A 23,589-nucleotide genomic window follows, 5' to 3' on the forward strand; every position below is an offset into this window, starting at 1 on the left:
TGTAGAACAATCACTATCTGGACTTCTCTGTCCTTCCGTCCCTCTTTACCTTTCTGGTTATGTCTGTACCTCACTCACGGGTCTCCTCTGAACCCGGTTAAACATGTTGTGATTAAAAGCCTCCTTTGGATGTGATGCAACTATCATCCACAGACGACGGGCCTTAGATTGAACCATCGGCTCTCTGTCAGGAACAACCTGAGCCCTAGAGTTCCCACGAAGAGGCTTCTAATACAAAAGTAATTTGAAACTGTATGACATGTAAGACTTGGTATCATCTGGGGTTTTAGCTATATTAATATTAGCTTTACCATAACGCGGTGTGCTCTCCACAGCTGGCACATGACACTGGCTAGTGGGGAGGGGGATTAGTTTGGGTTGCATTGTGAGGTTTTTAGCAATAAGTAGTGTTGTGCTATGGGAGCTGTTTTTCCACTTGACGCTCAATTAAAGTGCCAAAAGTAAATAATGTTAGAGTAATTTCAGACACAGCCTATAGTACAGCAAGCCCACATGGAACATGTAATCTTAAATTAGCATCAGAAGGCCCTGTTGATCAGCAGTGGACAAAACATATTTTGGGGGAAATATTGTAAGTATTATTATTCCTTCATGCTGTGAAGACTACCTGATTGTGATTGGTTCCGGGGTAGTATCATCACAGTTCAGAGTTAATACTGAAAGGTTATGACTTCTCTTAATTGTTGAAAAGTTTTTTCTCATTATAATGAACTATAATTTAACTATTTGAGCTGTTAAAGAAGCCAACACGATGCACTTCCCGGTTGGCTTTGTACTGTTCCACTTGGCTTCACTGTGGTGTTAAATTCACAGGGCTGCATCCAAAACCCAGGATGTAGCTACAGTACCGTGCCAGAACTAGTATATCAGTTTTATCTACCACCGACATTCCTCTTTACAGTGGCCACATTTAGAGGGACACTATAATACAACACATCAGTAAAAAGAGGTTTGATTCATTATAAAAATATTGGCATTGTACATTCGGATGAAAAATTATACATTTTCTATTAAATATGGCAATGATTAAAACTCAACTATCAGACTACCTTCAGAGTTCGGGGAACATTGATTATGCAGTCAGAAGCTCAGACCGACTCGATGAGAACCCTGTTTATTGCGTGACATCTTCCGTCTCCTTCACACACACAAAGCCAGCTTAGATGTAGGTGAACAGGTGTGAGGAAGGGCTATGGGGTCACTATCTGGCTCAGGTTGGACCTAGTAATTTAGCTGAACTGAGGGATTGGCTCCTCCTTGCTCAGACAGGCAATACAATACAGATCTGACTTGAAAGCGGAGAGGGAACAGAGGGGTATGGACAGTTTAACGAAGATGAAGGAGTTCAGTTGGCGAAAATGCCCACTTTGATTAGTCTTTACACTTGCTCTAATTGAGCATGCATGTGTGTGAGTGTGAGTCCTTCACTTTGTGGGTACCACACAGCAAAGTTTGTGCATCTGCGCATGTGTGTTAGGACGTCTGTGTTTGAGCGTGTATCAGGTTTTTTTTTTTTCATGTTGTAAGACTCTCCCTCCCCTCACACTCATTCCTCTCTCAAGACTGAATTTGCTTGTCTTCTCAGCATGAGTGTTTAATCTTTTCAGGCCGTTGAATCGGCCCAATGAATGAGTCCCCAGCTCCTTCTCTCTAGGAGCCCTGGAGATTATTCTAAAGCACTAATCGTTGAGCAAACACAGCAGTGCTCTCCCATTCCTATTCTACACAGGCCACAGTATAGCACAACTTCTCCTTTCACTTCCCTTCACGTTTTACGCCCTGTGTAGATTTTTTTGCTTTTTGGCGTACGTAGCCTAGATTACTGCTCCTGAGAAACAGACCTTTTGACTCCCCCTCCGCAGCCATGGTTAAAAATGAACTAAGCTGAGACTGAGAGAGTTGTTCTTATTTGTTCGTATATAGCAAGAGAAGTGACATGTAATTTAGAGAGCATTATTTCCAACATTGTCCCCTGGAACCTTTTATGTTTGTGGGTGTGTTTGTTTTTTAATTAGATTGTCAGTAGGGAGAATCTGCCAGGCTTATATGATGGTGTCAATATCCTTGGATTTGGAGCTTCGTCAATATTGTCTGGCCCTGACGCTGCTAACCTGAACAGGCTGCTGGCATTTGGTGTAAAATAAATAGAGTGATTTGTCGGTTTTGCTTTTTTCCTTATCTTCCTCGAGAGTTTTATTTACACCGCTCTCCATTTGATTTTGTGTGGTATTTGCTGTTTTGCCAGTTGTGGCCTTGGTGTGGTCTGTAGAAGTCATGCTGGCTCTGCACCCGGTGGCCCCTCGTGTCATTTTATGGTCATGTAATGTGGAAATGTCTCTGCAGCGATGAGACACCCACTTGTGGCTGACAGATCTCACACAACAGAGCTGTACGGATCTGCGAGCAATAGATTTATTTATTTTATTTGATAATTTCAATGACAGATTACAGATTTGACAGATCATTATTGACTCGGGTATTGCAGTTGGTCATCCAATTTGTAATACGTGAAGTTTCGTACCCGTCTATAAACATCTAACTATACTTTTTGTTGTTTTGTTTACAATGAATCAAATCGCAATGAGAAAAAAAAAAGTGTCAAAAGATATTTGTCATTTTGCTCACATGTTTTCTTTCACTACCTTAAACTCTATTCTGCTGCTCTCCACAGAGGAAGCTGCTGGCCATATACCTCCACAATGATGACAGTGTCCTCAGCAACGTCTTCTGCTCCCAAATGATGTGCGCCGACTCCATCGTCTCCTACCTGAGCCAGAACTTCATCACATGGGCCTGGGATGTCACTAAAGAAGCTAACAAAGCCAGGTATCAGAGTTTGATTGTTTTCTGGTCATAGAGCTGCAGGATTTATCAGTTTACGCATGTTGTGTTTTGTTCCCTTATCGCTTGTGTATCTCGCTGGATTTACTCGATTTTTCAGTTGTGATATTTACTAAATGTAGGATATGACTGAAGTTGTTCTAAAAAAAAATCCTTATTTCTCACCATAAACACATTTGACTTGCACAAGAAAACCATATTGCTTAGAATTTGTTCCATATAACACACTGTTCATTTTATTTTTGGACACCTACATGTGGTGGACACAAAAGTAGGGACACCTGTAAAAGAAACTGTAAGTAAGTATAATAGTTTGGCCTAAAAATACTACTTTTGTGACACTTATTAGCTTTAACTTATTGGATTGCATTGTAGTATCACATATTCCTGTTATTGTGTCAGTCCCTGTTGCTAAGTCTCTTGAACCAGATAGTTTTAAGAGTTTAAAGGCCTTTACACACCGGGCTGTTTCTTGTAGTGCGATTAATTCGCACATTAATATATTTTTTTGTCCCGAGTATTTTCACAGATAACATGAATATCACACTGCAACAAATCGCCATTCTTTTTTTCCAGAACAAAGTAGATTTTCGGAGCTAAATGATTACCCATATCTCAAATCGCAATATCACATGGATTCTGTTTTAAAGCCGGTGGTATTTATTCTATCTTATCCCTGGTGTCTGAGTCTCATCATGAATCTAGCGAGAAAACAGTTTTGAATCAATCAAAATGATGACTAAAGCTGTAAGACCCAGGTTGTTTAAGGAATTGAATTGCCCTTTAACTATTTAATTCTCTGGACCCCTCAGAGATCCTGGAACCAGAATCATACTGTGTTTAGTCTTGCAATCTCCGACTGTAAAGTTAAAGAAGAGCAATGACTGAACCTCTAAGCCCTGACTGCATGTTTAATCCTTATGTTTTATTTATGTGTGACTCACTGTCTGGAGGACAGGACTGTTTGCATACTGGGTTGTATCTAATAAAGAGGGATATTGAATGCATTGCAGTAGGAGAGGAGGTTGATTGTGTGCTCTGCAAACTGCCAGAATACCCTGTTAAGGAAGCAGTTATCATCTTGTTCTAGTATCATTGTTTTTGATACTTCCATCAGGAGGTTAATGTAGTTTTAATTGGTGCTTTGCCCCACCCCGTCACTTACAGTTATATAGTATTAACAATTGAAGCCGACAAAAGACCGACAATGAGATCGGTGTTTTGTCATTTCAGTGTGAGCGGCGAGCTTTTAGAAAATGATCTAAAATGTCAGTGTGGAAGGAACCTCATTTGACACACAAACAGCATTTTCAAATCGATTCACATTTGTGTGGACCTCTCCCTTAATTGCTGGCATTCAATTCTCACTCCATTGCTCACACCCCGCATCTCCGTCCCTTCATTCTCTCTTCTACTTCATTCTGTTTTTGAAGCTCGGAGGTTGCATGCTAACAAAAGGCGTTGTGTTTGCATAGTGAGGCCCCTGATTGGGCAATCTTTACTAAGCTGTCTGAATAGAGGGTCAGTGGGAGACGAAGGACTCCCTCGGAGTCCAAACATCTCTATCTCTCCATTTACGTCCAACTTTTGGTGCAGCTTCAGCAGTGTGTGTTGGTAGCTGGCAGGTCTGTGCGACACCTGCTTATTACACGGGTCCCGCTATTTTTTTATCTGAATAGTACATTCTATATTAAAATATTGGAAATTAATTTGATAATTAATTTAGTCTGCGATGTGTAATAGACCATCAGATCCCCTGTTGGTTCACGTGTTGAGCTGTGGAGAGCTGGATGTAAAGGTGGAGCTGTTTTGCTCATTACCGTTACTTAGCTTCTTGTTTCTGCTACATCTTTCCCTTCCGGATCCTTCCATCTCTCTTTATTTCCCTTCTCTTTATCCCACTCCCTCAAGCCTCTCCCGCTCCCCAAAACCTCCAGAGTTAAGCCTGCCCTCTGGTAGCAGCCATTTAAGAAAGACTCAGCCTGACCTCACCCCTCCATTATTTCTTTTAAGGAAATTCCCTCCTTCCTTCATTCCACTCTCCTTTCTCTCCCATTGGCCGCCTTTGCTTTTTGCCCCAGCTGAGCCTTTTTATTGCACATTAAAAGGCAGGCAACATCTGGAGCTTTTCATCACACACAGCTAGTCACAGCTTTGCTGCTAACGCATGCATGCACATGTGCACACACACATACACACTTCTCTGTATTCTCACGCTCTCTGGTTGATCCAAAGTGACTGGTGATTGGCGTCAATCACACAGGCTGTTAGAAAGGTATCCTGATTGTGTGTGAGTGTGAGTTGAACCTGCTGATATTGGAATGTGCCCGTTGCTTTGCTCTCTCTATTCTCACAGGCCTTCCAGTTAAATGATTAATTATGCATAAATACAGTCCTGCTGATTGGATGCTGGTGTAATTGTCACCCATGGGAAATAATATCGTACAGGAGCTGTATTGTCTTTGCACATGGCAAATATTGAATCTATAAGTAGATAAACACACTTAAAGTAGATCTTTTTTTAGTGTAGGTGTAGGTCTTTCTTCTTTAAATCTGTTGCACATTTTATTCCATGCTCACATGTCTGTATGCGGCACACCTCTAAAACATTAACTAAAATGACTTTATTGTCTTGCTATTTCTTTTGTAGAGATTTGGGCCCTCAACCACATACAAGAGCCCGCCACAATAATATGACAGTGTACAATGACTCAGAAACCCAGGTGTTCATGTGATTGTTTTGACCTTTTGTGTGTTAATTGGTGTCTTTACCGCTAAGAGCACAACCTAAGTAAAGTACACTTGACTTCCCCTCTTGACATTCCCTTTCCTGACGACATAACTGGTTTGAGAGGGAGAACAAAATGTCATTTTCAAATCACAACATGTCCATGTTTGCTCTGAAACAAAGTGTGTATGACACAGTGAGCAATCGGAGCATCCGGTTCCCATACACTCTCCCGTACAGGTGGCTGGCAAAAACATTCCCTGCAGTGCTACTGTACTAGCCTGATGCATCAGCTGCTCAGTGGAGCAAATGTCAGGTCTAACCAGTCTACTCGCATCTTCACGCACCTGGTGAGATGAGAAGGAATGTGATGTGACAGTCCAGGGAAACATTAACTATTTTAGCTGTCTGGGCGTACACTGAGTGATGGCGATGGGATTGGCGACCAATTAGAAGCTGTCAATCACATTAACCATCAGAGCAGTTAGTTGCATGTTAAGTGCAGGTGTTTTCTCTACATTTAGTTACCCCTGAAGGATTTTAAAGATCGCATTCTTCACCATGTTATGTTATGGATGGATGAGACCGTGCTGAACTGTTCACCTCGGTTTCTGCAGTAGCTTGACTTCCTGCTGCCCTCAGTGTTGTGTCCATACTTGTTCTATAGGTGGCTTCACGACTGCTTCATATCCTGGTTATAGCACATCTGTCGTTATTGCAGTTTATATTGTGTTTACAAGCCGAGTAGCTTTTATATTGTAATGATGATTTTTTTTTTTTTACTGTGGTGGACTGACATCCTTAGTTTTGAGATAGAAACCAAGAGAGGTTGGCTTGTGTTTGATGGGAGATTTAAGATTGGGTTACCCTTCAAGTTAGTGTCCATTGTTCCCTGGCCTTTCATTACAGGTTAGAGTTTCTCTCTGGGCTATTGTTATGGTCTGCCTGGGTCGAGGTCTGAACAGGGACAAATGTCAGGACGAAATGATCAATGCGATTTCCGGGACCCAACATTTTCATTGCAAGACGAGGAGGTCACTCAAAGTTCAACATTTGAACTTTTGAGTCATATTCGGAAATCATCTCAAATTCAGTTCTGCTTTAAGCCCTGTGGTTGTATCTTTCCCTAATATTCCAGTCTATCATCCATATTTTCTGCACATATTGGTACGATTATTACTTTCCAAAAGCATCACAATGAGCCCAAGTACTATATTTCACAGTTTGAGAAGTCTGCAAGTAGCTCCCTCCGCTTTGGCTTCATATTGTAATGAGTTACACCCCCCCTCCGACAGCGTACCTCCCATCTATCTTCTTCCTCTGACCCCGCTGTCCCTCCATCCATTCTATTACTTCTCTATTTTACCAACCAGTTATTAAAGTAGATCTTATTAAAAGGCGGGAGAAAAAGCTAATCTATATTTGCATTCAGTCTATAGCCATTCATTAATATTATGACATTTACAGGGAGCTTGGCGGCGCCCCGGCTGCCTGCTACCCTTTTCTCTCCCTGAAATGTTAATTTAAAAAGTTCTGTCTTTGTAATGGAATAAGAAATCCTCTCTTGCCCTATCAATTCTGGGTGTCTGGTGAGGAATACTAATTCATCTACGGTTCCAATTGAGATAGCATGTCACTCTGATGGAATAAGAAAATGCAGAATTGGTTTTAAAGTTCGTCCTGCCACGAGTTGTGTGTATTTCTTTTTTCGACTGCAGTTGGAAAAACTGGAGTGTGCTCATCCTTTTCCTTCCATTGTAAATTGTTTTGTTTGTACATGCATGTGTATTTTAAGTGTCTGCTTTATGGTCTGTATTTTTCTTTAAATTACAGGTTGTGAAATATGTGTTCAGCTCCAAGAAAAATGTATTTAATAGAATATGAAGATTCATTTGATTATTATCTCTTTCAGACTACTCACCATGTGTACGAGGCACTTTGGCAGTGTGGTGACACAAACTATACGGACCTACAAGACAGACCAGTTCCCCCTGCTCCTTGTAGTCATGGGCAAACGCACATCCAATGAAGTTCTAAATGTTATTCAAGGTAATTACAACTCTATTCATATTTGTATATCATCTACTGTGTATTTTTCTGTAATTCATGTAAAAACACAATTAATTAAAAAGATTAAATTACACACTGTTTATCTTCAGGCAATACGACAGTGGATGAGCTGATGATGAGGTTAATGGGAGCGATGGAAATCTTCACAGCACAACAACAAGAGGACATCAAAGATGAGGTACGGTTGGAGTACAGTCAGGGTGCCAGTGACAGTGAAACATAAATGTCTGCCTCTGATTCTTAAACATGTAAAAAAAAAAATGCATTATTTAGAAAAGTACCTAACAACATTTAACATACAGTACAAGGACTATTGACTGCGTTCCCTGAGGACCGTGAGAATAAACTAGTGCAAGAAACAACCATCATGATTAAATGATATCTTCTCAAAACAGTTCTAGTTATCTGAAGAAGAAAACAAATATATATATTATTTTAGGAAAGTTGGTTAATTTGCATATTTTATCAAACAAAACTAGACGGAGCACACAAGGACATTATTGTATGCAGCATCTGTGCCCGTATCCTTCCAAATGAGTGCCTACCTCCGTGATAGTGTGTGGTACTCTACATTAGGACCCATGGCGAACATGTTATACATCTATTTTATTTTATCTCGTAGTTGCAATTGATAGTAGGTTTTAACTGATGCCCCCCCCCCCCCGAACCCCAATATATAGGTATTACATCATTATTTTTAAAAGCACTAATTTAAACAGAAAATTATGATATAGAGTGTACCGGTTGAGTCCGCTTGGACCCAAATTAGTAGGATGAAGGTTAAATTAAATGATCTACTTATCTTCAGGGCGGCTATGGTCTTAGTGAGTAGAGCAGGTGGTTCTTTAACCAGAATGGAGGCGTTTCGATTCCCGGCATGTCAAAGGGTACTTGAGCGAGACACTGAACCCCGGGCGTTTAACAGCAACCCACTGCTCCTAAAATGCTTTGGATGAGTTTAATGCAGAGGTCAAGTTTCATCTTTCTAGCCGCATGTTCAAAGTTTAAGTTTAAGTTCATATTGGTGATTTCAGCGTCTCGGGGGTCTTTGAGACCAGTCAAACCTTTGTTATTTTAACTTCCTTGATTTAGCCGATAACTAAAGCCACATTCAAAGACCCTGGTTGCCACATTTGAGTCTTTTTAAATTCTTACACTTAAACTGTGGTATTCTTGTAATGACAAGCAGAGAATACTTAACCTTTTCACCTCACTCCCCTTTAGTTCTCGTGTAATGTACCAACTATAGTCTTTGTATAGGTACGGGACTCAGACTCACTGTGCAGCTCTGTCTGTCAACTGCCTCTTTTACTCCAAGAGAAAGTGGACAAACACCATTGAGGGAACAGTGGTGGGAGTCTTTTCATGTCCTAGACAGGAATCTGGGACAGTATGACAAGGAGGTCCCCTCACTGTGAAAGACTTTCACCTGACCCTTTTAACCATTTACTGATGTGTTTACTCAGGGACATCGAACAAGAGAATAAATGACACTCTGTGTGTTTGTCCAGACAGGTTTTCAGTCAGCTGACTTCTAGAGTAATCCTATCAAGCTCTATTTCACTCTTTCATTTGTGCTAACTTATGGTCAGAGGTTTAGAAATTAGCCACAATATAGAATATACAGTTTAATTGGAGACTAACAAGTGTTTTAAATTTGAAAAAATGCACATCATATACTGAAATTCATTTAGTTAAGATTTGTGATGATTACTAGGAGCCTGTCCTTCTATCTACATGTCACACGTATCATTGTTTTGGTATGTGTATTGTGTCAGCTGTGAAGTCGTCGCATCTCTTATTCCCACACTCCGTCAGACTCTCACTAACGTTGTTGTGCCTCTTTTTTAACTACTGTATCAAATGACAGATGTCATGCCATATTAACAGTTGAACAGTCAATCAACGAAAACCGCCTGTCCAACGATGCTAATGTGATTGTCATAGCATTTCAGTTATGGGAACAGTGGCTGTCACACACGCACACACACACCCTGAGGGTTAGACTTCTTCTTCTTATTGCTACAATGCTCTGGGTTCTTTTTGGATTGTCACACATCAAAAAAATCATCAATGACGAGAAGAGACGAGGTATTCAGAGTATGTCCATGTGTCAGATCAGACTGTGACTCATGAGCTGTACGGTTGGTTCACACTTTGTATCATTTGATTTTTTTTAAGTATTAGTTAGAGTACTGATACCAAAAGGATGTTTTTGTCAATACCTTATTCAGATAAAGATATAAGTGATTTTTTTTTTTTTTTTTTTTTTTTTTTTGTATATCAAAAATATATACTAATGTTCTCTAATGGTAAATGTTGTCTTGACTGAAGTTGCCAGACAAGAACTTTGCAGAAATTAAACTGTTTAAATAAGGACCTGACTGATCTTAGAATGAATAAGCAAGAATTTATGCAAACTATCCATGAAATCCTTCACTATTCTACAGTTTCCGGTACTCTGTACAACATATTTTGCCTGGTATAGGCGTTCAATAGCCAGTCCGATTCAGACTGGAGGACTGATTTGGTCGACTACCTTACATTGTATGTTGACCTCATTAAGTAATATTGTGGAATGTTGAAACTATAGTTTGTTAATGTTTTAATATAATAGCACACATGCTTGTTATGTCATCTTGAAAACATGAGATTAAGCCTTCTATATTTGGTTAACCACGACACTAAATTGTCTTAAAAATGATTGTGCATGTTTCTATTTCTTACAAGCAGATTTTATCCCTCTTTTTGTTATGGCATCTGCCATAACTGTCTAAGTAGTTGTATTTTATTACGGCGCTGTCATCACTTCTTTTATAATTATTGCAACAACTGGCCTCGTCATGGTACAAGAGTTTAGTAAAGCTGTTCTGAAAGGTATTATAGTGTGATAATTACCCAGGTGTGGCCTGTCAGAAGGAAACGGCTTGTGAAAATGTCAAAAAGACAGCGTAGAGAGTATAATTGATAATGAAAGCGTAATGTTCCAGTGTGATTATTCGTGATAAGTACCAATAACCACAGGATTTTGGTATATCCTGTATCTGACGGGACCTATCCCGTCTCCAAGGGCAAGTCAGGCGTGACACTGGCCTAATCCCATCTTCACTGTAGCAGCTCTGAGGCATTGGTGAATTTCCCTCTCTCCCTTCCTTCTTTCTTCTTTCAGTTTTCCTCCACCTCACCTTTCAAAAGACAAACTCAGACACGAACACAGACACCCACCCAACCCAGACATTCCACTTTGACAGTGACTTTTGTGTCTGTCTGGAAATGGAGCAGCTGGACAGCCACATTGTGCCTTCAACCAACCTTTCTGACTGGCCAGCCATTCCTATGGTTGTCTGTGTTTTAGCTTAGTAGTTGGTAACGGACAACTCACTGCAGGTTTTGTGGTCTGTGTCTGTCAGCGTCACAGGCCTTTTTCAGCTCGGGTCAGACTCATTTCACATGCATTTCATGTGATGAGAAGCCAAAACTAACCAATGTTCAGCAATGGTCAAGAGCACCGAACGTGCATATCTTTTGATATTAGAGGAAACTGAAGCACCCTAGGGAAATATAACTCAACATCAGAGGAGCACGCAAGGTCCACAGAAAGGACCTGAGCAGAGGTTTATTCTGGACCGGCTTCCTGTGAATTGCCAGCAGAGCCCCAGAACAAAGCCCCAGTGTTGTCCAAAAACAAATAATTACATAAACAATTTGCCTCTATTAAAGTAGCTCTAAGCGACACAGGCAACTGCATATAAGTGTTGCAAAAAGCCGTTTTTTAAATGTCTTTTGTGAGCAAACATTACATATGCGACAGCTTTCATTTAGGACTTCTGACCACTATCAAACAGCACATGTGTAGCCAACATATATATAGATGAAGAAAAGCTGTTAAGTCCTCCAAAGATTAGATCTTTCCATTTGTTGTTTTTGAGCAGATACATGGTAGGCTAACGTTTCACATCATGCTTCCCATGCGCATTAGGTCATTCAAGGCAGATGGTGCATTTGAAAACACATTACAACCGTAGAAAATGGGTATCAAACGTGATCTATTGTGTGCCTTGTTTGCGTGACTTGGGGCCAGTCTATTGAAGGTGGCCACTTTTGATGCTTTTGTCCCTCTCTGCCATTCTTTTACAGTTTCCTTTCAATGTCCATCTATTATGCGGGCCAAAAGCACAAATGTATCCTTTGCATTTTCTGTTTGAATACAACAATACACACTGTCCTTTTGCTCAGCCACTGCTTAGCTCCACAGTAGCCCTCTGACCGTCACAATAAGCTTCCTTTGCCATATCCGGGCTGGCACACAGCATGGGCCTTCAGAAAATGGAAAACTAATGGCTGTGCACTGTTAACACAATGGACGCTCGTATTTAGTCCCAGTCTTTATAAAACACTTTGTAGCCACAGCAGGTAGAAAGAGAAGGGCCGCCTGTTCCCTTCCCTCTGTACAAACAGGAAGAGAGAGGCAAAGTGAATGAAAGAGAAAGGGACGGTGAAACTGAGATGAGGAAGCATAAAAGAGGCTCCGGCTCTGGTAAATGACAGCACGGTCACAATGAAGCCCCTCTGGTGCGACTCTTTCATACCTGGTGTTTGTACGTTACCACACTTGACGTGCTGCATTTTCTTTTGCTCGGCTCTCTCCGGCTCCCACACCCTGCGCCTCGGCTCACATGTTTTGTCCTTGTGTGTCCTTTTATTATGTTGTTAGTTAATGGAAAAAAAACACTTTCTTTCTTTCTGTCTGTACCCAGGACGAGCGTGAGGCAAGAGAGACTGTGAAGAGGGAACAGGACGAGGCCTACCAAGTGTCTTTAGAGGCTGACCGTAAAAAGGTATTTCGAAAAAATAAACAAATGATCCACTTGAATGAATGCGCTCTGCGTTAGATGTGGTATACGAGCCAGCACATGTACATCATGTACGGCATGTTTTGTGATTATGAGCTGACATGTATAGAATATTGCGTTGTAGTGGGACCCAGCTAATGGGGAAATGAATCTGAAAATGAAATCTTTTCTTATTGTGCAATTTCAAGTAATTTGTGTTGCTAGTAAAAGTTAAATATTGTGGAGTTGCTGTTTTCAGGGTTTAATGCTAATTAGCACAACACAGTTTTAATAGAAAATTATACAGCACATGTGAAGATAATTCAATAATAGAAGTCCTATATCAAGTAAATTAACAGTCATTCCAGCTTTACAAATGCCTGGATTTCCTACTTTTCTTAGGTTTTGTGTAATGTTATTAGCTTGTATTAGATTTAGCTACTTGAGTGTCTAAAAAAGTGATGATATCTAATAAGATATCGGTAACAATTAGTGGGAAACATAGTACCAGTCTTCAACTTTCAAAGTCACATTTAGATTTTGATTCTGCTGTTGCATCCCTTTGAATCAATTCCTTTTTTTTTCTTTGTTCAGAGAGAAGTCCAAGAGAGAGAAGAGGCCGAGCAGGTCCGCTTGGAACGGATGAAAAAGGAGCAGGAGGATGAGAAGGAGGTGAGAAGATCCGCCATACTCTCATCATACGCACATGACCCAAATTACCTAAATTAATAATCCAACTTGATCAGTGCAATGCCGAACAAGGATATGTGTTTCCAGCGCACAGTGATTGTGCCATTGTGCTGTCTTTCTTTCTTTAATTTGTTGTATCTGTCTTGCTCTCATGTCACTGACTCAATTAGATTGTGATTTTGGGTGAAGCCTGCCAGTCAGTGAAGCGTGTGTAGAGTGGGTGAACGGGCACACGGCCGTCTCAGAAGAATAAAATATTCTAATTACAGCGAGGCACGTCCCCGGTAATGTCACCTTACATGCACACAGTTATTGTTCTGTTTGACTGCTTTACACTGGTGCAGCACACAGCCTCATATTGAAACCCGGGCGAACAAAAGAATGAGGCAATTCATGTACACTGGTTTGTGCACAAACACAACCTAAGCAAACACACATATTCACTTGAAAACAATTATTGTATGTGAAGAGGGGGCAAACACACACACACACACACACAGCGGCAGACACCCACACTGTCACGCATGCAGGAAAAACAATAATTGGCTGTGAGGATGGCACCAATGTTGTAATACAGTCTATCGTCATACAGTGTAGTCCCACTAAATGTTGTTTACTCAACAGCAGAGCAGACAGCCTCAGGGCACTGGGAGGTATTGGGTGACCCAGCTTGCTTAGGTTATTTGTCACTTAAGTTAAACAGACAACAACAAAAGAGTCCCGGGCCGGGCCTTCTTAATTATATCACTGTAGTCCACTAACCACACTGTGTGTGCACGCTTGTGTATTTAAACAACAAAAGACACTTTGGCCTGGTGTTGCCTACTTATATAATTTTTCTCTTTCCCAAGCTCAATGGTTTCCATGGTGTCCCCTGTGCTCACATACTGGTGTAGTGTTTGTGCTACAGTCGGGATATTCACAAATATGAGCGCTAATGACAGCTGCCTGACCCGGACAATGGCAACTTAATACTGCATTTTGCATGTTCTGACTATGGCCCACATAGTTATTATAACATTATTAGGAATTGGCATTAAAACATATATTATTTAAATTGTATTAGTTACTTAACTTATTGATTTAATTAATGAGTGCTTCATTTCTTCATTTTTGTTGGAAAAAAACATATATACAGTATACTGTACATACCACAAACGTTTAAATACCAGTAATGTAAGAAGTTCATAATTCATTAGCCGCTTGTAGCAGCTGAAATCAGACAAAAAAAAATCTACAATAGATATAGTAGAAGAAATGTATATTGTATAAAATAATTACCTCCATTTGTATGTACCTATTCAAGTAAACCAGTCATAATTTTATTTTAGCATTTATATTACAAAAGATAGAGAGAGGCATCTGCTTCTTTTGCCTTTCCGGGCTTAATATGGTGTCACTTACCATGAACTGACTTCTAATATCCTTAAATAAATATCAATACATCTGAATACTGTGCCAGGTTTCATTGTTTTAACATAATAATAATACATATTTTTATATAATAATGTACTGTTCAAGCTGAGAGGGTCAAGAGTCCACCGTATAAACCGTTTTTACCTCTGAACTCAAGATATTTCTTTCTTGTTGTTTTCTGAGGTAGTAATCTAGTCGTGTATATATGACAAAAACTTCAGACACAACAAAAACATCAGTTGCCCCAGAGAGCGGGCAATGCTAGTGGGAATGCTTTCTGAGAGATTTTGTGCCTTTGTGCAAAGAAGAGTGAGATGAAAGTAGGAGCTGGTGAATTGAGGTGGGCTGTATGTGCATGCACCTGTGTAGGTAGACTTTACTATTTACCTCCTTCAGGGATCTTAGCATACAGTTGTGCGGCTGTCAGGTGCACCTCTCTTCCCCCACCCGTCATCTGTTTGCTTTCTGTGGTTAGCCGAGCGGAGCTGGAGAGGCGGATAAATGGACGGATAGATGCTCCTGATTGTTTGTGTGGAGCAGCCTGGGCCCGAGGCTCGACCAGACGTGTGTCCTGTGGTTTCTAGAGGGACGCTACCCCTTTACCTGTGTGGGTGTTTGTGCTTGTGTCTGTGGTCGACTGCCTGTCTGCGTGTGTATGTCCCCCACCACCACACACACACACGCCTGTCTATTATGTGTGGGTGTATGTGTATATGTGTGCAAGTCTGCCCCCCAGGGGGGCCCTTTAACTCAGTCAGCATCAGCTCTTATACCTGAGGGAGCTGACGGTGGAGCGGCACGCGCGCTACCCTGCCCACCCAACACCAGAAGCTGCTAATGAGCTACTGTTGTACACTCTTATGAAATATAATTGCATTATAGTTTGTAAATAAAGCCGGGGCGTGTTGTCACAGCATATGCTCCCCGGCTGGCCAAACAGGAACAACAAGGCGGGGGGGAGGAGGGAGGCGGTGGGAAGGAGCAGAGGGGAGCAAGGACAGAGGCTCCAGGGAGCAGCTGAAGCGTGATTTTTGAAGCACAGGAGAGCTGATTGCCTCCGATGTGGAGGACGACAGTTGATGGTGGTCTTTGTGCTGTGAGACACTCACTCTGGTGTCGACTGTATTACCAAGTATAGTGTCCTTAAAATCAGCTCTTATGAAACAAGACTTTAATCTTTTTGTGGTCGACACTGATTATTCCACTGATATAGATATTCAACAAGCTAAACCTCAGATTGTTCTTAAAAGACAGAGCAACGGCAAGAAAGTGTGAAACTTGGCTGTTTTGTAAAATACTGACATGCTACTTGGCAACCTTCTGAGGCACACCAGGCTGTAGGGAGCAGGGTGATACGCAGGGCAACTAATTCAATAACATTCTCAGGACAAGAATAACCTTTAATTAATGTGAGGCAACAGTTCGGCAATCGGACTCTGGGAGCAACTTCTTGGCTTGTCTTTCACACTTGTTTGGATAGTGTGTCATCATCTTCATTACTGCCAGCGTTACTGTTGAATTTCTGGTTAAATTGTACAATAAACAGAGAGCCAGGGGTTGATTTTTGATGTTACACTTTATTGAATCTCAGATTATTTTTTTGAAATTCTATTCCAGAGGACTTTGACTAAGCTTCCTTCCTCTCCAGCTATTTTTCAATACATTTTATGAATATGTGTCTTTTACAGATATGTTTTAATGAAGATGTTTTAATCAGGAAAGCCTTCACCCCCTCTCCCCTCCTTTTTAATAAACGATTCATTCATTTTTATAATTTTAGATCATCACTGTATTGACCGAGTAACTTTACATTTGTCCACCCTGTCATAATATTACTCATGCTCACTTTGCTGTCAACCAACTGTAAAATGATCTACTGTCGAGACTTTATTACACTCAGAGGCTTGAAAAAAAGAATTGCAGCAGCAGTAATGACAGCTGCACCTCACCAGCACCTGTATGTAAACATCCCTGCCTTCAATCAACACCGTGAATCACTATATTATTTACTCATTTTTACTCCTTTCATTTCCTCTAATCATTTTTGATGTATTATTGTTATTCACGGATAGAGTATGCATCATTTTGTGAATTTTGTATTGATGTTCCCTCTGTTTTCTTCAAACAATGAAGTCCGCCTTTAAACAATTAGACCCTTTGCCTAATAGAAATCTGGCATTTTCTCTCGTTATTATTATATAAAGTGTTGCCAGTTATCAATGTGCTGTACTGACCAAAGTAAAATTCTTGCAGGCAATCCGCTTGTCATTGGAGCAGGCCCTACCGCCGGAGCCCGACGAGGACTCAGCAGAGCAAATCAGCAAACTGCGCATCCGCACACCAAGTGGCGAGTTTCTGGAAAGGCGTTTCCTGGGCAGCTGTAAGATTCAGGTCCTCTTCGACTTCGTGGCCTCCAAGGGATACCCCTTCGAAGAGTTCAAGCTCCTCACCACCTTCCCTCGTAAAAATGTGAGTGTTACACCTTCCTTCTCTCACTTAGAAAGCCAGCACGATAGCAAAAATAATGAGCGTCTTCTGCCTGTATGTGTCCAGTGAAAGGACTTTAAAAGACCAACACATGTCAGCTGATCAGTTCACAAGTGGAGAGTGAAAGACATCATAGTCATCAAATCTCTGTCTCTGCGCTGTCTTTCATAACAGTTCTCTGCCCAGAGTAGCAGCAGGTTATGAAGTGTCCTCGACCACAGCTAACATCTCTGCTGGAGAGATCCACAGCTATAATTGGCTTTTCCGTTCTCGGTTGGCCTCCACCTCAGTCGGCGGCTGTGAGTGCAGAGTAGCAGAGACAATAGTTAAGGCAATCTGTTGGGTCCGGTTGATTTATTATTTTCTTGCTTTTTGTCATTGTTTTTACAGCGAGCGCGCTGCAGCAGCGCTCGTATGTCGCTGCTTTTGTTTACTCGTACCTGTGATGGAGCAAGCTAAGCCCGCTGTTTATCCATCCACCTGCGCACACGTATTATTCTGTGAATATTAATTAGTATCAGTCCATTGTGAATACAGTACACTATGAGTGCGTTAGGATACAGTTGTCAGCACTAACAGTAGTATTCTCTATGGCTCTACTGCTGACGCCCGGCAGCACTCAGCCATCTACAACCAGTCATTAGAGGGCCGAGTCGCCGCGCTCGGTGGCAGAGAGCTAATGAGCTCTGTTTTAACTACCAGTTTAATTAGCCATGCTGCTGGAAACAAAAATGGGATTTCCATTAATCAAGAGAGGAGTGATTGTGGAGGGGTGGGTAGTGTTGGTTGTATAGAGGTGTGTGTGTGTGTGTGTGTGTGTGTGTGTGTGTGTGTGTGTGTGTGTGTGTGTGTGTGTGTGTGTAGGCTTGCCCAGGCAGTGTGCCATCGTAGTCTGTAGAGACCGCTGAGGCACAAACACCTCAAACTAACACACACATTAACGCGTAGCTCACACTCTTCATTTCGTCACAATCACACACTTCAACACATGCACAAATATTTTCAAGCAAACACATGCCCCGCTCACAACTTTGTCACTTAAAGGATTCACAGTTGTCTCTTTATAATCAAGAGTAAACATGTGTTTGAGACAGAGATAAAGATGTGTCTGCATCGCAGATGAAATTCCGGCAAAAACAGGATGGGAGGATTAGAGGGGTAGAGAAACGAGGAGGGGATGGTGACTGCAGAACTAGTCAAAAAAGAGAACAGAGAAGACAAAAGCTTAAACAAAGAAAAGATTTAATCAGAGAAACAGTCTGAAAGAGAAAAGGATGGAGAAGACAAGTGGGGAAGTTATTAAAAAGAAGAAGATGGGAGATAATTCCAGAAAAGGGAAAGGCGAGAGATTTGGGGAAAGAGAGGAGAGAAGCAGCTCAGTAGTAGTGCCAGTATGAGGCTGTGAACACAGGCCCCTGTCTAATCCTGCAGCTCTGTGTTGTAATTAAATGAGAGGGAGCATAGAAAGCCTCCATCCCGTCCAGACGCTCTCACTGTTGCTCTGCCAGGATCAGAGGATAGAGGATAGACCACTATTGCATTTGTAATGCTGCACTGTTGAAACCTTCTTTCCCTTTTCTAGTTTTCAGCAGCTTTGTGCACTGTCACTCTTTCTTTTGCCGTTTCCCTCCTCGCGAGCTTGCTTTTATTTCATTTCCATACATTCAGCTGTCGCACAAATTAGTGGGTTTGCTCCAGTTGCGTTGAATAATTCTGGCTGCCACTACAACATTATTGACCCCGGAGAAAGGTCTGTTGGCGATCGGTACATCTCGTCACACGGCCGTATTCACATTTTGTAAATCGTCTTTTGACAATTTTATGTAAAACGTCAGAGTCAAATCCCGTTTTTGAGCCGTGTTTTTCTTTTTTTTCCGCCGATAAGTGTCTATTAGTCTCCAATTTTTGGACTCAGTCTGTTCCCCAACATTTGGTATCAGTGGCTTATCTCTTCAGCACTACAGCAGGCCTTACACTGGCATCATTTGTACTAGGCTTAGCCGTGCTCAGGGAGCTAACCCTTTCTCCGTTTCTATGACTGTCAGCGAGTTTGAGGAAGGAGGGGGAGACTTTTAGTGTTTCAGTTTTCAGCTCTCCATTCAAGAATTTCCTCCTTTTTCTTTGATACTTGTTGAGCACCAACCGCTGTGGAAAGGCCCGAGGTATTCTTCCTTCAGCTCGCGGTGAACATGTTTAGACTGCTGGTATAATAAATTGGCTGTCGGCTCTTCCTGCCCGGCCGCTCATAGACACCCAAACACTGTCGAACCTGCGTATTAGTTTTCTCACTGCGATACTGTACTCTATTTCACCTTCTCTTAATCCATCTTCCAGCTCTGTCAGTGATTTCTCCCGGATGATTCTGAGACAAAACCTGAGATGCAGGATAAATAAACAGTGGCACAGAAGAGGCTGAGCATTGTACTGAAATAGATTTTACATCTGTTATGCTGGTATGTTTAGTTTTTCTTGTCCCGCTATCATGAAAGAATCGTATTCACAGGAAGAACTGCGGCGGTTTATTTTCTAAGCACTCAAAGTTTCTTCCGCGGGACTGTTCTTATAATATTCTCTCCACACATAACACAAAGCCGCAGCTTCGTGGAGCTGCTCAGCACTCTGCTTCATCGCCCAGCACGGATGTGAAATGTGGCTTTGTGCACTCTAACACACGGGCCGGTATCTCTGTGATCTCGGCTCAAAAACGCGCTTTGCTTATTGTTACTTCACTTGGGTTTTTGAGCTTTGTTTTGCAGCGCGGGTTTGACACCAGAAGGCTTTTAAGACGTTTCACGTACGGGAGGATTTGGTGACATCACAGCTAGTTTGGAAGCAAATATGAAAACTTATTCACGCGGAAACTTGATGCCTCCAATGCACATACGCTGACAACGCACTTTCTTTTTTTGTGAAGTAGGTATAACACATTTTATCTTGCATATGTATAGATTCTGGAATTTTCAAGGACACATTTTACGAATTTAATTAATGTTAATTCAACTTTTTTTATTTTATTAATTTTTGTAAACAATTCCAGGAACAATTTATTATTCAAAATATATGTTACATTAACATTGGTAATGTTGAAGTCCGAGTCTAACTCTCAGGATCTCAACCCCTTCATCAACCCTCCCCTGCTCCTCTGCCTCCCAGCTTTCCCTCCCTCTGCCTCCCTTTTCCCTCCTCTTTCCCTCTCCCCCTGCCTCTCTACCTCCCTGCTCAATTATACTTTTGTTTTGCTCTCCAGCCTTTGTATCCTCCATATGCCTTCTCACCCCCCCCCATCTCTCTCTTAAATCCCTTTTCTTTTTTTAGCCCTTAAAAAAAAAAATAGCCTTTAAATATATTTTTAAAGCATAAACTATTTAATCTAATTTCAGTATTTTCTCTCCTTTTGGCTTCTTTTCTCTTCTTCTCCATTTCCAGTTTTTCTGTTTCCCCCCCTCAGTCCTACTCCCCCCATCCGTCCGGTCTGTGCGGTGCATTTCTTCGTTTGAAGTACCGCATTCTGGTCTGTTCTTTTCTGTTCACGCCCCGGCGCTACGTGCTGTCAACGCTCCTGGCAGCAGATAATGATCTCCCACTGCTTTTGTAATTGGCCAAATAAACACTTGACAACACTAGTTTAAAACAGACACGTTATTTGGTTTTAATTAACATAGTAGGGCCTGTAATGGCTTCATTAAAAATGCGTTATTTCAGCTGCATGTTTGATTATGTTGGAAACGGACATCTTGAGGGCCTGTGTTTATTTTCCCTTTCTTTTCTTTCACGGCTCAGCATTGCTTAGTGTCGCCTCCTCTGTTATCAGTGTATTTTATTCATTTTAATCAAGTGCCTTACAGTAATGGTATTTATTTTAACTTGCACGATAAGTGCTAATTATGTGGTTTTGACCGTTGAGATCTGCTATTTGATAACGCCAAATACACAAGGTTGATATTAGCTGATTATTTTATGTCGTATATTTTTTCACAGGAAAGTAAAGACAAAATATCAAAGATTGCCGAGGAGCACCATCTGTGTTTTTAATTAGTTCCAGTTTTAAAATTAGGCTTTTTTTTAAATGCTGAGCCTCTAGATATTGTATAACCTCTTTTGCTTTTTGCTTTTGTTCAATTGAGTATTTATTCTGTTCATTTGTGTATTTTTAATTAACTTTTGGAAAACCTTTTTCTTCTCACAAATGCTATTGAGATGGAGGAAAGTCTTTGCAAATTAATTTAATCTTTTAAAATAGTCGGTCCCTAATTTATCTGATTGATTTGATCTAAATGGCGGATGACAATTATATTGACTCAAGGTTAAAAACTAACTGCAAAGCAGAGAGCTTGATTGTGTCTGTCTTATGTACGTATGTACGTATGTATGTATGTATGTATGTATGTATGTATGTATGTATGTATGTATGTATGTATGCATGCATGCATGGCTGTGTAGGCACAGGAGGAGAGAAAATGGCTTAGGCAGAGCAGAGGAAAAACAACAGCTTTGTTTGTTGACAGATGCCTCCATGCTTATGGTCTGTTAATTGGATAACAATGTAAACAATCACCGATGGCGCCCGTCTCCTGTGTCAGTGTGGCATCTTGTTTCCCTACTTTCTTTTTGAGAGTCAGATGCTGCTCTCCCCCATCGTTTTTCCCTGGTGCACTATACGAGCACCAACTCTCATCCTGAATTCACGAAACACACACACACACACACACACAGGCTTATATGCAGACCACAGACACACGTCTGCACACACACCTGCTCCACCCCAAAGCCTCATTTACTCCTACCTGATGCTGTGGTGTCACAACAGCCTGTCGGGTTCATTAGCATGGCAGCCATTTGCGACGCGCTGCTCCTGAGGTGGGAAGAAGAACGCAGCAGCCCTGTTTGTCGTTCTCCCCGCTGCCGGGATGGAATCTGTTTGCAGCAAACACACACACACACACACACACACACACACACACACACACACACACACACACACACACACACTCCTAAACAGACACACACCATTTTACCTCTCTTCATGGCATCTCCCTCCCCGCTGTGCTGTGAGGCGGCTGACTGGGTGAGGGGCACAAGGTTGGCGTGGCAACCCCTCCCTGCCACCGCCGGGCTTCCAGGGACCCCGCTGAAAAGTCAGGAGTCTAAATGACACGTTGAAATGAGGACAAGGAGATGAAAGACATGGAGTCAAAGACTGTCGACATTTCCAAACACCCATGGGAGATGGATGGGTTGTCTGATATGTCCTCATCACCTTCCCCTTTTTTACTTGCTTCCTTTTTCCTCTTGCCTCACCCTTTTCTCCGAGTCCTGAAAACACCTTCTAGTTTTACAGATTTTGTACTTCACACAAGTTTAAATGTGTAGATTTTGTTCTATTCTTTTGGTTGCTTTCTGTCTCAAATAGAAGCTATTTAGGAGCAAACATAGACTCACTGTTCATCACCGTTGTTTGAGATGATTTGAGATCTCTTACATTGTTCTTGGGAGTTTAAGAAATTAAATGAGTTCGATTTGTATTGGATTTATGTATAAAGCTTTATTTGCACTTTTTAAACCCCTTGATGGTGAGGCCACTGGTCACATAGTCTGCAGGAGGGGATTGTGGGTGAAGTTGTAGTTCAGTTCACGGTCAGAGTTCACATTTCATTCCCAACAATAGTCCGTCTCAGACCCATCTCGCTGCTTGTTGTGAGGTCGACCTTTACCGCGTTCGCTTGCCCCCCGACCTTCTACAGCAGGTACAGGGAGCTGGTTAATTATCCCACTGTGAGGTTAGAATAGGAGCCCTAATCAGATGGGCTGACGCAGCAGTCATCAGATAAGCCCTGGACACATCTCGGTGTCACACCACCTCGCCCATTCAGCCCAGGTGTTAGATTGGCCCGATGTAACACAACCCCTCCAGTGATTAGCTCACATAAGCTAAGAGAAAAACATAGGCCAGACCCCCTTCATGTCAGCTAACTCGATCACCTCCGTTGTGGGTGGCACTGCATTATTCCTCTGCTGTCAGACAATAGCTGTCGAGCAGAGCATTGAACGCACATACATGTTTCTCTCCTCTACGTTTCTGTTTGACCTTTGTCACAGCTGAAATTAGGCATTGTTAGCCATTAAGAACACACAGTTCTCCTCTGAATCACCACTACTCTCTATAAACACACACACACACACACACTAGATTTTACAACACACACTTTCTCCTGTCCTGTAGCGTTCATCAGTTTGTTCTGGATTGGAGCCTTTTTAAGAAAACAAACCTGATGATCCCTCTTAGGGAAATGAAGCTCTAGATGCTCAGATTACTGCCTTGACTTTTTAAAAACATGATGTTAGAATAATACACACCTTCTTACATACACACACTCATTCAATGAACTCAGTAAAGCGACACTGTTCTCCGGTCTGGATTGCAGGGCATATATGGTGAGACCATCGGCAAAGGAGTAAATATTTTAGGATTAAACCGTAGATTTTAAAACCTGCTTGTGTGTCATA

General features: G+C 41.6%; 1 protein-coding gene across 1 annotated transcript in view; it reads left to right on the plus strand.

Moving 5' to 3' along the window:
• faf1 (Fas (TNFRSF6) associated factor 1) overlaps nt 1-23,589 on the plus strand; it is a gene marked incomplete at its 5' end in the record, with an annotated part of 59,615 nt that overhangs the window by 34,444 nt on the left and 1,582 nt on the right. The window contains 6 exons of the mRNA XM_079221092.1: nt 2,693-2,847; nt 7,503-7,639; nt 7,750-7,838; nt 12,418-12,498; nt 13,087-13,164; nt 16,852-17,067. Of these exons, the coding sequence (XP_079077218.1) occupies nt 2,693-2,847; nt 7,503-7,639; nt 7,750-7,838; nt 12,418-12,498; nt 13,087-13,164; nt 16,852-17,067 (756 nt within the window). The remainder of the gene's footprint in view (nt 1-2,692; nt 2,848-7,502; nt 7,640-7,749; nt 7,839-12,417; nt 12,499-13,086; nt 13,165-16,851; nt 17,068-23,589) is intronic.

The sequence above is a fragment of the Taurulus bubalis genome (genome assembly GCF_910589615.1).
Source record: "Taurulus bubalis genome assembly, chromosome: 7".
NCBI lineage: Eukaryota > Metazoa > Chordata > Actinopteri > Perciformes > Cottidae > Taurulus > Taurulus bubalis.